Source organism: Pinus tabuliformis, chromosome 8 (genome assembly GCF_031772625.1).
Source record: "Pinus tabuliformis cultivar Carrire ecotype Pingquan chromosome 8, CPIR1, whole genome shotgun sequence".
Classification (NCBI taxonomy): domain Eukaryota; kingdom Viridiplantae; phylum Streptophyta; class Pinopsida; order Pinales; family Pinaceae; genus Pinus; species Pinus tabuliformis.
The window spans coordinates 1432583630-1432599292 of NC_142294.1; the positions used below are offsets into that span (position 1 = coordinate 1432583630).

General features: G+C 34.9%; 1 protein-coding gene across 1 annotated transcript; it reads left to right on the forward strand.

The window, feature by feature from the left end:
* Positions 1-12809: 12809 nt before the first annotated feature.
* LOC149241050 (pathogenesis-related protein 1A-like) lies at positions 12810-13298 on the forward strand. The gene has a single exon (XM_089367435.1). It carries the CDS (start codon positions 12813-12815, stop codon positions 13296-13298), a length of 486 nt encoding a protein of 161 aa, XP_089223561.1. The 5' UTR covers positions 12810-12812.
* The last annotated feature ends 2365 nt before the right edge of the window (positions 13299-15663 follow it).

A 15663-nucleotide genomic window follows, 5' to 3' on the forward strand; every position in this document is an offset into this window, starting at 1 on the left:
AAGGTGGGATTGGGATTCCAGCCATTATTTCCCATTGATTTTTCCATACCATTTGTAGCTACTTAGGAAGATTTGGATCATGTCTAGTCTGAAGCTGACGGGGCTAAAAAATTCATTGAGTGCATTCAACACATATTCTAGTAGGTCCATGACATATTGGACAAAGAAAATGCTAAGTATAAACAACGTCATGATTGACATCGGGTACCACACAAGTTCTAGGTGGGTGACAAAGTTTTGTTACATTTGAAGAAGAAGTACCTCATTGGAACCCCACTGCAAGATTCACCCACTTTGATATGGGCCTTACACCATCACTAAGGTTGTAGGGGAAAATGATTTCGAGCTCCACATTCCACCATTCCTTGGATTGCACCCAGTATTCAATGTGGATCAGCCGTGGCCATACTTTCCCCCATTGCTAGATACATCAAACATTGTTGAGAAGCTGACACCAACATAGCTCAATCCAAGTTGCATTGAACATGATACACATGATAAGATCATCGAGACACAGATCAAGAACACTTGCCAGAAAAGGATCTAGTTATATCGAGTTGTTAAAATAAAGCAACTCCTTCATGACTCACTAGGGACCAGGTTCAATATAAATTTCCTCACCTCATAGAGGCTCTACACATAATGCAGACCATTGCTTCCTAAGGGGCCGTCAGCACTCAGTAAATTTCCCTAGCTTGAGGGGAGAAATTCCAGAGGTAACCACATACCAGTTTTAGGATAGGATCCAACCCTACTAGCCTTGGAGAGGGCCCTCTCCCTATATTCTTCTTTCAATCTACTAAACGACTAAATGTTTCTAGACCTTAGGCTGGCTATGATGATCAAAGGGAATTTTTAGGCTTGATGTTTGAAGGTAAGTGTAGGAAGGTCGATCTACTTCAAGTTAGACCATTGTTTTAGATCCAAGTGAATAAGGGATGTGATGGAGTTTGAACAGGGGTAACATAATCGGATTTATTAGTATCAAATCAATTTTTGTTGTAGTAAATGGGTGAGTGAAGCATGAGAAAAGATGACAAATAGAGCATAAAGACACTGATGAGTTCATATTTCCGTATAGAAGAAAAGTAACACATATGATTCACAAAATTAGAGCACTAGATGAATTATGAAATATCTCCTTTCAAACGGAGCGTGAAGAATATTTATATCATGAAAATATATATTAAAAATAGATTAGAAAGTAACATATAAAATAGATCGCAAGGAAACACACATACCAATAAATACTGACACAAGAATCCCTGTCAAAGTTGCATCTATTTTCTTCTATTCACTTGGGAGAAATGACACAAAAATTGCAGAAAATGTAGACTAGCTTTCTCTCCACACTAACTCACACCCAGCACTATTTTCCATGTCTTTACATCATTATATACAATTAGGAATTTTAATTACCACTCTAGGTAGTCAAATTCACTCCATAGAAGTCAAATGGGTTAGATACAATGCATCTTTACTTGCTATGTAAAAAAACAGGAACTGTTATATCGAGACTAATACAATTTAGAAACATCAACCAAGTTGGAATATTTGATTAAAAACTCAAACTACATGAATTTAATCTTATAGACACTTATCCAACAACCAAAATTACTTTTAGAAGTTCCAAAATTTGAAATTTTCCAAAATAAAATTGATGAATATGTTTGTGTTATGAAACCAGCTCACAAAAAGATAGAAAAGATAGATCAATGCCTTAGAATTCAGCCTCTTCGAGGGGGAAACCTCCTTTACATTACATAAATGAATGATTCTTTGATGATACAAATGACAAGACCTCCTTTCTATATATAGGAGTCTAAGGAATCATAATATAATCAGAGCCTACATAGCAATAATAATGTAAGGGCACAATAATAACCTTTTATGGGGCACAATAGTAACAATATGGCGACTACATGGGTAAAACAATATAATAAGGGGGTTGTACTCATAACAATAAGGGGTTACACTTGTAGTATAGGGGCCTAACATGCCCCTATCCTTCAAAAAGTGTTGTCCTCAACGCTTGAGTAGTTCTTGATGCTTTTGTAGAATATTCTTGTCCTCCCGTGTGGAATCTTCAGCGGGTAAGTTCTTCCACTTGATGAGAGACTCTGAAATTGATCGATTTCGTAGCTGTCGGGTTCTTGTTTCTCTGACTACTCTAGGTTCCAATATGATTTTTCCTTCCTCTTCAAGTTCTAGCAATATTGTTTGAATTGTGATCTTCTGTAACTTTTGAATGAGTGGCCATACTTCTTCATCCTTCTTCCATTCATCCCTTGCTTTGTTTATCCAATCTGGTTGGATAATATAAATAGCACGAAACAATGCTTCTACATTCTCATCCTTTCTTGAGAGTGTATCTGCAACAAAATTTTGCTTCCCTTTTCTATAGATGATGTCAAACTCATAACCCAATATATTTGTGACCCATTTTTTCTATTCTTCTAAAGATAATATTTGTTCTAAAAAGTATTTAAGACTATCATGATCCATTTTTACCTTGATTCGGTAAGGTCGCCATTTCTTAAGTGCATGTAGTATTTCCAATGTTTCCTTCTCATAAATAGCTTGCTTGAGATGTAGCAGTTAAAATACCCAATCACCTACATCAAAATACTTTTCACTACAATGTTGATCTACCTGTTGTTTCATTCGATTTTGCACCAAAGTGGTGTTATCCTTTAAAAGTTGGAGAACTTGTTGTTGATTCTCGATGTGATCTTTCACTTCTTGAACCTTTTTCTTATTTATATGTCCTTCTATCTTGAGAGTTTGAGGAGTGGTAATTTCTTCGAATGCTTTACAAGATATGGTCAGATTCATTTCTTGATGCTTGATTTGATCTTTCACTTCTTGAACATTTTTCTTCTTGATATGTCCTTCTATCTTGATAATTTGAGGAGTGGTAATTCCGACCAATGCATTACAAGATATGGTTGGATTCATTTCTTCCTTGTCGATTTGATCTTTCGCTTCTTGAACTTTTTTCTTCTTGATATGTCCTTCTATCTTGAGATTTTGAGTGGTAATTCTTGCCAATGTTGTACAAGATATGGTCGGATTCATTTCTTATTTCTCTGGGGTTGGTTCCTGGTGTATATATGCTTCTTCTGACGTTTCTTGATCCTTTTCTTCCTCCTCTTTGTAATCTATGTAAAATAATTTATTCTGAGCACACTTATGACCTTTAGTGCATTTTCTATCACAATTGTAACAAAGCCCTTTTTCTGTTTTCTCTTCCAATTGTTGTCGTGTAACCCTTGTAGGTTATGGAAGGCTAGGAGAAACAACACTTCCATTATTATAGTTGTGAGGGGTAGACTTCCTTGTTGCCATAATTTTACTTTCCACAATGTAACAAAGCTCTTTTACTCTTTCCAATTGTTGTGGTGTTGCTCTAAAGAAGGTGTTGCTCTTTGTATCTTCATAATGTGCTATCATTTCCTCCATGAAAATTGACCACATAACAGGTTTTTTACGAGAACAAAGCCCTTTATACCATAAAACTTGATCCGGTTCTAAATATGAAGATGCAATACATACCTTTTGTAACAGTGGTACACCATGTAGATCAAAATATTGCTCCATCTAAAGTATCCAATTTACCGGATCCTTACCATCAAATTTCCTCATATCGCCTTTTCTTAATTTTAGGAGCTTAATCTTGAAATGACTATAACTCTATAATTTCGATTCTTCTAGTTCTGAAATTGTGACCTACAGTAGCCCTCTATGTCCTCTTTCCAATGCCACCGGTCTAATCTAAATTGGATTCTCCAAGGAAGAGTTATGCCAAATCTCCCACGATGACCTGATTATAGACTAGTTCAGTAGAGCAAACTTGTGCAATGTGCCACGTGTCATTGTTATGACCTTTGGATCTGAAAATGTATACAAGAAACTATATTCTGTCCTTGTTCTGTAACTTCTTATGAAATTTCAATCTGATGCTCAAAACAAAAGTTATGACTATTTTTCTCAAGTCACCTGTTTGGAATGTAATTCGGGAGTCTGCAAAAATGCCAACTTCCTCAGATCATATCTCCACAAATATAGTGGGAAAATCTATGAAATTCAAACCTGAGGTTCAATTCGATTTCGTCTCAAATGGGTTTTTTTTTCGCTTCTGAAATGTCGCAAAAAAAAAGTTATAGCGAAAATGCCACGATGACCTATTTGGAGTAGCGAAACCCTAGAATCTAAAGCTCTGATACCAAATGTTATGAAACTAGCTCACAAAAAAATAGAAAAGATAGATCAATGCCTTAGAATTCAGCCTCTTCGAGGGGGAAACCTCCTTTACATTACACAAATGAATGATTCTTTGATTATACAAATGACAAGGCCTCCTTTCTATATATAGGAGTCTAAGGAGTCATAATATAATCATAGCCAACATAATAATAATAATGTAAGGGCACAATAATAACAATAGTGGGCTTCTATGGGGCATAATAGTAACAATACGGGGACTACATGGGTATAACAATATAATAAGGGGGCTGTACTAATAACAATAAGGGGTTACACTAGTAGTATAGGGGCCTAATAGTTTGCGTAGCAAAGGGCATAAGTCTTCAAATTTGTATGGTTGCAAGTGGTTTCTGTGCAAAACTGAGCATGTAGATGTACCTAAGATGACTTGGTGTTGATGTAGAACCCATTGAGTGCTTCCTTCCATGTTTACAAGCCTTCAAAATGATTTTTTTTAGTTTGTGCAGTAAATGTGTAGCGAGTCTGCTACGAAACAGGGACCAAATTTCTGGAAAAATAGGGTTCAAAGAAGTGCTCATATTCCTGAATCTTGATAACTATTACAAAAATTAAGGAAATTTTTGTAGATTAGAGTTTATTTGAGATAAACCTCTCTCATTTTCCAAAACTTCCTCTCGAGCTCCTCACAATCTACACCCAAACATCATAACTAAAATAGGAAATGCCAAAACCTAAAAAAATAGACTATAAAGATGCATTTGACTCTTCCAATATATGACACCTGTGAAGAAACTGAAGGAGGTTTTAGTTATTTGGTATTTTCTTGACAGAAAATCTTCTGGTTTTCCAAAATTAAGCTCCATTTGGTCAGAAATATATTTTGAAAATGATGACAAAAACAATCAAATTTGGAGCAAAATTTGTAGCAAATGTTTGTATGATCCTGCAACTCACTTCTTCAACCTTCAAATTTACTTCAAAGCTAGTATCAAATCTGAATGGGGTAAGGATGAGAGACTTCACAATAAATTCGAAACATTCATACCACCCAAATCCTCCTTTTGGAATGATAATAAGCCACTTGATGATGTGAAGGATGTGATGAGAGGAGAACTTTTTGCAATAATGAAAAGGAAATGACACATTTAACCAATAAGTGACTCTTAAAACTAACTCTTATGATGGACATGACTTCAGAAAACTTACCTATGATGACTAGCGCTCATGACATGACCCCTCTAAACTTCCCTAATAACTTTAACCCCTCATGATTAATAATTTTAAATGATGACTCCTCATGGACCATTCATGGCCTTACAAATTCGAATTAAGGCTAATAGACTCCTTTTTTGACCTAAAAAATTACAATGACCTTAACTCATATGAATATTTACACAATGACCCTTTATACTATGACATTTAGTGACTCTTAGGCTAAAATTTACAAAATAACTAGCAAGATGATTAGTAACAGGAAAACACACTTTGATTCCTAGATTATATGATCCTAACACTGGCTCCAATGGGGATCGCATCCTCCTTATGAGGTGCCAAGAGCACTGCAGACTAGTAGTCTGACCCATTGGGCAATGGATTCCAACTTGAACTAACTAAAACCAACTCTGAGTAACTTGAATTTTCTATTACATATTGTAGTAGATCATTGGAATCTCAGGGCCTTCATTTCGGGCTTCAAATTCTGATGATAGCCACCCACACATACAGTACTGAAAAATAGTACAAAAATACCAAGAAAAACTGTTGGAAATTGACACACTATTGAAAAATATGCTCACAGGGATGATCTTATTCACACACCTACTCACTCTAACTAATAAAGCTGCTTGATCAAGTGAAGTCAAACATCTAGTGCAACCATGAAAGAAAGTGACTTGATAACTGGACTTTGCTTTTGTTTTTATCAAATATAAAGAAAACGTTTACAATTAGCAACTAAAAATTCAACTGAAACTAATAACCAGAATCCATAAATACAAGAACATCCATCTTTCTTGATGACTCCAACAAATTGGCAAAAGGGTCTTGGATATCATGAAGTCCTTCATTCGGTTGATCCTTATGAAATTGCAATGAAACTGTTTCTTCTTTCCTATCATCCATATTAGAGACAAGGTTTGTATGTTCTTTCAAATCTTCAATTGAGGTAGCTACATCTTGAATTACAAAAATGTCTACACCCACGGGGTCTAGAACAACTTGCTCTTCTTCATTATTTCCTTGCAACTATGGGTAATTATTTTCATAAGTTATTTCATGAGATGAAAACTCAGAAAATGAATGACATGATGGAAAAAATGATGTACTATCCTTATCCCTTTTTTGGGCATTTGAAAACTATTGAATATTTCCATCAAGTTCACGAAGAAAAATTGTTGTATTACTTCATTAATCGCAAGAGAATGAACATGAACATTTACATCAAATTCTTGATTAGTTTCATCTTCAGCTAAGGAAAATATTATTTCCTTCTCAGAATCCACCTAAATATCATCGAAAATGTCCTCATCATTTACCATTCCCTTCTACTATTTAAAACAATTCTCATACTTTTGATCACAAAATGGCTAACAAGATTGCTGCAAATTTTCATCAACTTCAGAAGATGGAACATGACTATCATCATTAAAATCTTGCTTAGTTTCATTTTCATCCAAAAGAGAGGCTACCATTTCTTCTTGGTGATGAAAAGGATTGCCATGAAAGGCCTCTAAAATTTCCTCATGTATGAACTCATTATCTTCACAAAATATTTACAAATTTTCAGTGAAACTCTTGAGATTTCCACAACAATTTTGAACCAACAATAAAGATGGATAAGATTCTTTAAATTTTTCAAAGAATATTGTATGAAAATGCTTTAAAGAACATAAACTAGTAGCTGGTAATTGTTCATACCATGACCTTGCCTTTCCTTCCAAAGTAGCCATGCACATCTTCATCAGGCAGTCCTCAAGAAATTGAACATTATGTCTATGCACATGCATGTGAAACTTAACCAAATGAAGAGCGACATCATCTCCTTTTTGATCTCTAAATTTTGGCAAATACGTTTTCCAATCCACACAAGGCATGCTATTTGGAAAACCATGGATATGAATACGATGCATAAGGGCATACCTTGCAGATCTATGATCCATCTTGAGCCAATATAGTTGTTAGTAAAACCCTGATTTCCAAATCCTATTTCTAGTGGACTCTTTGGATCAGGTTGAAACCTGATTAGGGTCGCCAGGTGAATGGTTCAACCTTCATATGTCTGACTATTGTCCACCATTAGTAACCAGATTTGAAATGTTGAAAATCCTTCTGGAGAAGATGGAACCTTTCATTCCCCAAAAATGATGCCAGTATGTTAACATTGTGTAAATTTCCCTAAGATGAGAAGAGAAATTACAAAGGTAACCATAGACCACTTTTAGGATGTAGAAATTCTCACTATAGATTAAATTGATTATGCAACATACTAAAGAAAAATACTTAATCTACTTCTACAATCAAAATTGATGAAGCTTAATCGATTTTGAGCAATATCAAACAGAACACATATAACAGAGAAGAAGAAATCATACACATGAAACACAGAAGAATACTTTGGGAAAGCCTCAGTTGAAAACCTCGCTATCTGTATTATCATACAAGATGAAATATCTCAACATTACACAAAGCTTTAGCTCTCAAGCTATCCAACACTCAGTAAAATCCCTCACTACTGCTCATAGACAGAATAGGCAACACATATGCCTTCTCCTATGTCCTCCAAGCCTCCTATTTCCTTACATAGTTTTTCCTGGGTCATCCAGTTGTAACATGTGTGATTCTCACCTCACACACTACTCTAACTTCTGTAGAAACTGTGCAATCCTCAAGGAATGAATTCCTTCTACATGCAAGAGATATCCTCATGGGAATATTCCTGCAACTGATAGTACACTCTCCCTTCCTTTAATCTCAATTGGTTCTTTGTCTGAACTAACATGCATGAGTTATTTATAAGAGAATATTTAGTTATCTGAAGTACACTAGTCGCATGCATGCATGCATTAACTAACTGAACTCACAATCAATTCCACAAACTGTTTAGAACTAATCTAATAGGACTTTACTCAATTCACTGAGCTAACTAATGACAACTCAAATACAACTCATCCTTATCTCCTTAATTAAGGGATAACTTCCTCAATCAAAGGTATAACTGTTGCATGTCTTCACAAAGACTTCATGTTTGATTTTCTCCAACTAATTAAATCAAGATGAATTAATTAATTATTTTTCAAACAGCTGCTGAGACTAAATTCGAATTTTAATTCTCAATTTTAATTCAGTGACTAATTAAATTTGAATATATCCTGAAATGCTATCTATATCAATGCTATTTTTAGCATTTCTTGTTGCTATTTTCAACATAGGATAAGATCCAATCATACTAGCCTTGGAGATGGCTCTCTCATTGTGCTCTTCTCTCAATTAGCTAAAATATTGAAAGCTTCTAGATCTTAGGTTGGCTATGATGATCAAAGGGAAGTCTTAGGCTTCATGTATGAAGGTAAGTGTAGGAAGGTTAATCTACCTCAAGTCAGACAACTGTTTTAGATCCAAGTGAATAAGGGATGTGATGGAGTTTGAATATTGGCAAGATAGGAAAATTTATTGTATCAAATCAAATTTTGTTGTAGTAAATGGGTGAGTGTATCATGAGAAAATATGACAAATAGAGCATCAAAACACTCATGAGTTCATATTGTTATGTAGAATAAAAGTAACACATATCATCAACTGAATAAAATCAGAGCACTAGATGAGAAATATCTCCTTTCAAATTGAGCATGAAGAATATTTACACCATGAAAATATATATTAAAAGCATATCATAAGGTAACATATAAAATATATCACAAGGAAACACACATACCAATAAATATCGACACAAGAATTCCTGAGAAATTAGTCCATTACGACTACCTCTCATGGAAATGGTCATAGATGAATGACTTACTTAACGCAGTTGAATCCAAAAAAATGATATTTAATATAATGCACTGCGGAAATCCCCAATACTTAATTCAAAAGAGTGGAGGGAAATCTCCTTGAATGGTTCATGAGGCACAATACTTGCTAGGGCTTTGCAAATGGGGTAGTGAGCTAAGTGGGCTTGATTGAGGGGAAAAATCCACAGCTAAGTGCGCTTGAGCTAGAGGCGATCTGGGATGGGTGACCTCCCGGGAAGTCCTGGTTACCGGGTGCAGAGTTATATGGCAACGTATTTGATACCAGTGAACAATGGCAAGGTGATATTATATGAATGATGGCAGAACAATATTATATGAATTGGGAGAGCAGTATTGTATGATAGGAGAGCAGTATTATATGAATTAGGATAGCAGTAGTAACAAAGTTGTGAACAGATGGTAAAAGGGTCAACATATGACCGGTAGGAGCCAACCGTTAGTGTGGAACTTTATATGCCAGGAGGAAATGGGGTGTGAGGCGGTATTACGATGATAGCAGTGGACAAAGGATGGTAAGGGCCCGGTGGTATGGAGGACCAATGTGGGAGTTTTAACAGCGTGGGAGGAGCGCGATGTGATTCAAAGAGTGGTATGTGAATTTAACAAAAGGGGAAACGTAGTGTGGAGTCGAACTGCAAGGGGAGTGAAAACTATGTAAACATGAAGAGAGGTCTGAGGTAGTGGAAATGGAGCACAGTCGAGTTGGGAGGACCCATGGAGGGTATAGACTATGCGGAGGAGTCGAGGTATGGAGCGGTGTGAAGGGAAGTATTAACCATAGAAATGTGGGGTTATAAACCGGGAGTTATACACAACATTCATGGTTTTCACTTCAACGCCCATCACAATGCCTTCACATTGAATGCAACACTCTAGGCACCATACTGATTAATAAAAAAACATACTTAGAGTCAAATAACTAAGATACTCACGAGAAGTGCACCAGTTCACAGTTTGGTCATAGTCGTGCCATGGTTTTCCAGAATAGAAATTATGCATGGATAAAATTCTCCTAATTGAACATTCAATGAAGCTCTAAGGGATTTGAATGAACAAAATCTTGCAGAGAATATGGTGGGGAATATAGGAACAAAATATGCAGAAAACTCAAAGAGTTACAACACCAACTAATTTGAGAGCTAACTCTCATACCATGTCAGGCTAATTGGTAACTCCACAATGCGAATTGTGTTTTTACATTAAGATTGCTCATGAATATATACATATAAAGAATCTTGGACTTCACCTCCTATGTCTCTTCATATTCTTAATCTCCTTATTTTCTATTTAAATTATTTACATAAAATTTTTAATCCCAAAAATTAAGTTGCAACATCATTATTTTCATAAATTTATAAAAATAAATTGAAAATCTTAAAAATGCAAAAAAGAACGTAAATAGCAGTTGTACAACATGGTCAAGACATTTACATGTGTTATGTCATCGCTTGTAGTTCGTAATTCAGCACTTACCTGCTTGCTAATCACATCCCTTAATGAATCGTTCGGTATATGCTTAAAACGTATCTCCATTAGTGATTGCTTTGGTATATGACATCTCTATTACATCATCATTGACGGCCGAATCGTTTGTTTTTCGTATCTCCATTAGTGATTACTTTGGTATATGACATCTCTATTACATCATCATTGACGGCCGAATCGTTTGTTTTTCTTAAATCATTTGGGTAGAATTTAGGTAGGCAATAATTATAATATTATATTTTAAAAAATAAAAAATAACCTATTGACATTAAGCTGTTGTTATTCTCAATCTCTTTGCATAAAATTTTGAATTCAAAAATAATTAAAAACTGAACCCTGCATGAGCCTTAAAATAACAAATCAATTACTTCGAACAATTACAATTACAATTTACATTACAAGACGTGGAAACTTTTCTTTCAACCATAACTAGTTCACATAGAAATATTTGACGAATGTGACAGCTGATCAGGGTATAAATCACTGCAATCGATGCAATTCACAAGGAAAATTTTAATCATAAAATTTCACAATTATATTATCAAACAATCATAGAGATAGATATATAAAATCTGTGTTGGTTTTTTCCACAAGCAGAATGTCGTAGGCTTTACTTTAAGGAGAGAATTCTACAAGTTTTCATTATAATATTATATATGTTTTTATTTTTTTAAATATAAAGTAATATTTATTTAAATATTAATTTAGTTTAATATAAGTTTTAAATAAGATATACATTATATAAACATATATATTGAAAATTTAAATTTATCTAATAAATATGTTATTGGAATATGAATTTAGATTTATTTGAATATATAATCATTTATTTGTAAGTTTAACATGTAATTGTACTGTATGATATTATTGATGGTGTTGTTATGTGGATTATATCAATATAATTATTTATTTAATCGAAAATAATCATCCAAAATTTTCATTTTTTTCATATATTTATAAAACAACTAGGTTAAAGCTGCACAACATAAATTTATAAAACAACTAGGTTAAAGCTGCACAACTAGGTCAAAGTTGCAGAAAAGTGATCGTAAATAGTAGTTCTACTACCTGTTCAACACATTTACAAGTGTTATTGTATTGCTTATAGTTCGTAATTGTGCACTTACCTACTTACTATTACCTCCCTTGGTGAATCCTTCTTGGTGAATCCTTCTGTATACCATTAAAAGTCGTCGCTCTTAATGATTGCTTTGGCATTTGAAATGTCGAATGCGTCTTCATTGGCGGCGGAATCGTTTGATTTTTAAATGATTTAGATAAAGTTTAAGTGCGCCATAATTATAATTAAAAATATTCTATCTGCGTTACGTTATTCTCAATTTCTTTCCATAAAATTTTGATTTCAAAATTTACCTAACACCCTACATAATATGTCATGAGCCATTGTTATGAGCCATTGTTATGTCAGTTGCAATTCAAAAGGAAAATTGTATCCATTGATATGTCATTCACATAGTAAGCAATTATTCCGCAAGTCAGAAGAAGGAACCAAGCAAGCAATATGACACTGCAGGGGATATTTCAGTTTATTTACACATTATTCATATACCGAGTTATTTTTTTCCAATAGCGAAGGTCATGGAAGGAAAAAGCCATTGTTACCATGATCTTTTCGCCAAAAAAATTACCGTCTTGCAGACGATCATGGGACATTTATCTTTCATATCATGTGCAGCCATTGGCGCTTTCCTGAATATCTCGGAAAATCCGGAAATTTACGATCGTCCGAAGGTGATTGCAATGTGAACTTGCCTCACAAAATGCAGCGACTCATTTTATCTACAATCGCAACATAATGATTCCAAGTCGGTCAAGGCCAGTCGTAATCAGTACCCAGAAATTACCATGGTAAATGTGCTCTGAAACTTATTCCCTATGTCTTCCGGGTCCCAACATATTGTAGACATTGCAAGAAGAAAGCAGCCCTTGTTCTTCTATAAATATGAATGATAACTCAGATTTCTTACACAGAATGAATTGAATAAGCAGAGAGTCATCTTCTTTCCCTTCTCTTCTGTATCGAGCGTTAGGGTTAGGGTTAGGGTTGTCACTATGAAGTTGTTATTGAAGTACATTTTCTGCCTGCAATTGGCAATGTGCTGCATAGTCGGGCAAGGGCAAGATATCCACCAGCAATTCTTATCTCATCACAATGAGGCGAGAGCCCAAGTGAGCGTCGACGACGCTCTCGTGTGGGATGACACCGTTGCGGCTTACGCACAGAATTATGCAAATCAACATGTGGGAGACTGCGCAATTCAGCACTCTGGTGGACAATATGGAGAAAATCGTCTCGAGGAGATGGGAGAAGCAGATCCCGTGGGCGGTGCAGTGACGGCATGGGTTAATGAGGCGAAATATTATGATTACTCTTCTAATTCCTGCGCTGAAGGTCAAGTGTGCGGGCACTATACGCAGGTGGTGTGGAGAGATTCGAAGAGGCTCGGCTGCGCTCAAGCTCAATGTAATAACGGCGCCACATTCGTTATTTGCAACTACGACCCCCCTGGAAATGTGGTCGGGCAGACACCATACTGAAGCCCTATATCAACACTTATCTCCCGTACTATAATACCCTATTAGCTCTCTTTCCTCTCATTTGGTATTTCGTATGCCTGTCGATCGTTCTTCAATGTACCTGTACGTTGACGATGCTAGTAGCAAAGTGTATGTGGGTTTGCCAATCATAATAAATCTCTGAATAGTCTCGAGGTTGTCGTTTGAAAAGGCATGAATCGTCTGTATATGGTTTTGGAGAATTCTGGTTTTGGAGCATATATATATAAACTCTAATTGTATTTGGTTATGTTAGTCGAGAATGCAGTTTACTATGGAGTGAAGGCCAGCAATAATGGTTTAAAAGTTTTTTTTCCTTACTTTTTCGTTGTTTCATTTCATTAAAAATAAATAAATTAATGTTAACATCGTAATTCGCTATCATTTTTGTAATTTGACCTCGAAACCCTAGGAAGCTACGTAACCCAGCCTTTATAGCTTTATGTGAAAATAGCTACCTAACAAATTCCAAATATATGTAGTTTTTAATAAATAATTGTAATATTATTTGCGTTATTTTTAAAAATATAAAATTAAAATATATATATTTCAGAGTCATATATACATAAAAATGCGACAAACAACATTCATTTTCCTTTTATTATTTTTATAATTTAATAAACTATATAGTTATGCGTGTTCACTTCAAAGAAATCTCATATGTAATTACATTATCAGTCCTGCCCTGCTGCAGAGACTATAGTAATTGTTGTTGTTTTCAAAACTTATATTAGTTCGTTACGGAAGTTAATAAATCCTTTTTACATTTTAAGGTAAGTTTTCAGTTATATTAAGTAAAATAATATTTTTCTAGGTTATGAGAGAGCTGCGGAGACTAGTAATTCTTTTTGTTTTCAAAACTGGTTTTCAAAACTTATATTAGTTCAGTACGGAAGTTAATAGATCCTTTTTACATTTTAAGGTAAGTTTTCATTTATATTAAATAAAATAATATTTTTCTCGGTTATGAGATATATTTTCTATCGAATGAATTTTTTTTTGATTTTTTTTGATATTTTATTTGATTTCATAATCGGGCACATTTACCATAAATTCTAGAGCACTTATATGAAGATCAATGTTAAGGAACAAATGTTCCCCGTTGGGGATGGGAACGAGCCCATAATCATATCCTTATTGGAATGTGTGTTGGTAATATAGGTTACCAGAAACGGGACTGGAGCTTTTGTTTCCAGGAAAAAAAAAATGTACAGAAATGGTACGTTGATGAAAATTGCGTTTTGTATGTGTTGGGGATTTTTCTGGCAAAATCCCAAAAACACACAAATAAAACTCACACAGAGGCAATGCTATGTTCTCCTGTCACAGGATCTTTTGTGCACAGGGAAGCTTAAAAAAAATGACTGAAAAATGACTAAGGACAGAGTATTACACACCCAGAAAAAGATTTTTATTCATTAAAACAAAATGTCTGATACAAACTTCATCCTCTTTGCTGAGAGGGATTCACTAAGAATACTCTGCCTCTTTTACAAAATGATTTTGTAAAATCTTCATTCAGTGCTTTAAAATAAATTTACATAGATTTACTGCTGTAAAAGAGCTTTTACATTTACCACTTCTTGTTTCCCACTGCTGTGCATATCACAAAATAAAAATACAAAGAAATACAAAAACTCTCATACTTCTTCTACGCACTGCTGTGCGATATTCTCTTGCAAAAATCAACAAAGTTCAACTCTTGAAAAATACATGCGCTCCACCATTTTCTTTATGCACTACTGTGCATTAATACATGGTTTTCTTTTTCTGCACCTTCGTTTTACGATGCCCAACAAAAAACATTACAACCCGCGAGCTCTTTTCATTTGGCTCGTTCTATCTAAAATGAACACACACTGGTCAATACGCATTAAAAAAAAACTTACATATTGTACATATGCCATACCAAAAATTACATAACGTGCATATGTGCCCATACCTCCGATATATAAAAAAAACATTAAACTTTAAATTTTCACCAACCTATCTACGAACATAATTAATTCATTGATTTTATTTTTTTCCGGCGGTCAACCCAAAATTTTAATCCACACAAGTATTAAATGCTGCCTCGTATGCAGGTTTGAATAAATCAACGGACGAGAATGATGGAGCGGATCGGACGATGGACGGAGATATCGGGAGTCATCACTTGACTGAACTTTACGTCCCGAAATATTACGTATGCTGACGTATGGGGTGGGACGCGTGCCAAAATTTTATTGCATCGGGTTCAAATATACGGATACTGCCTTCACCGGAAAGTGGTCCGAAAAGTTTCAGGCGGGTTTGCTGAGCGGTATCGGGCATTGTACGTCTGCGTTGAAATTACATATTCAACACT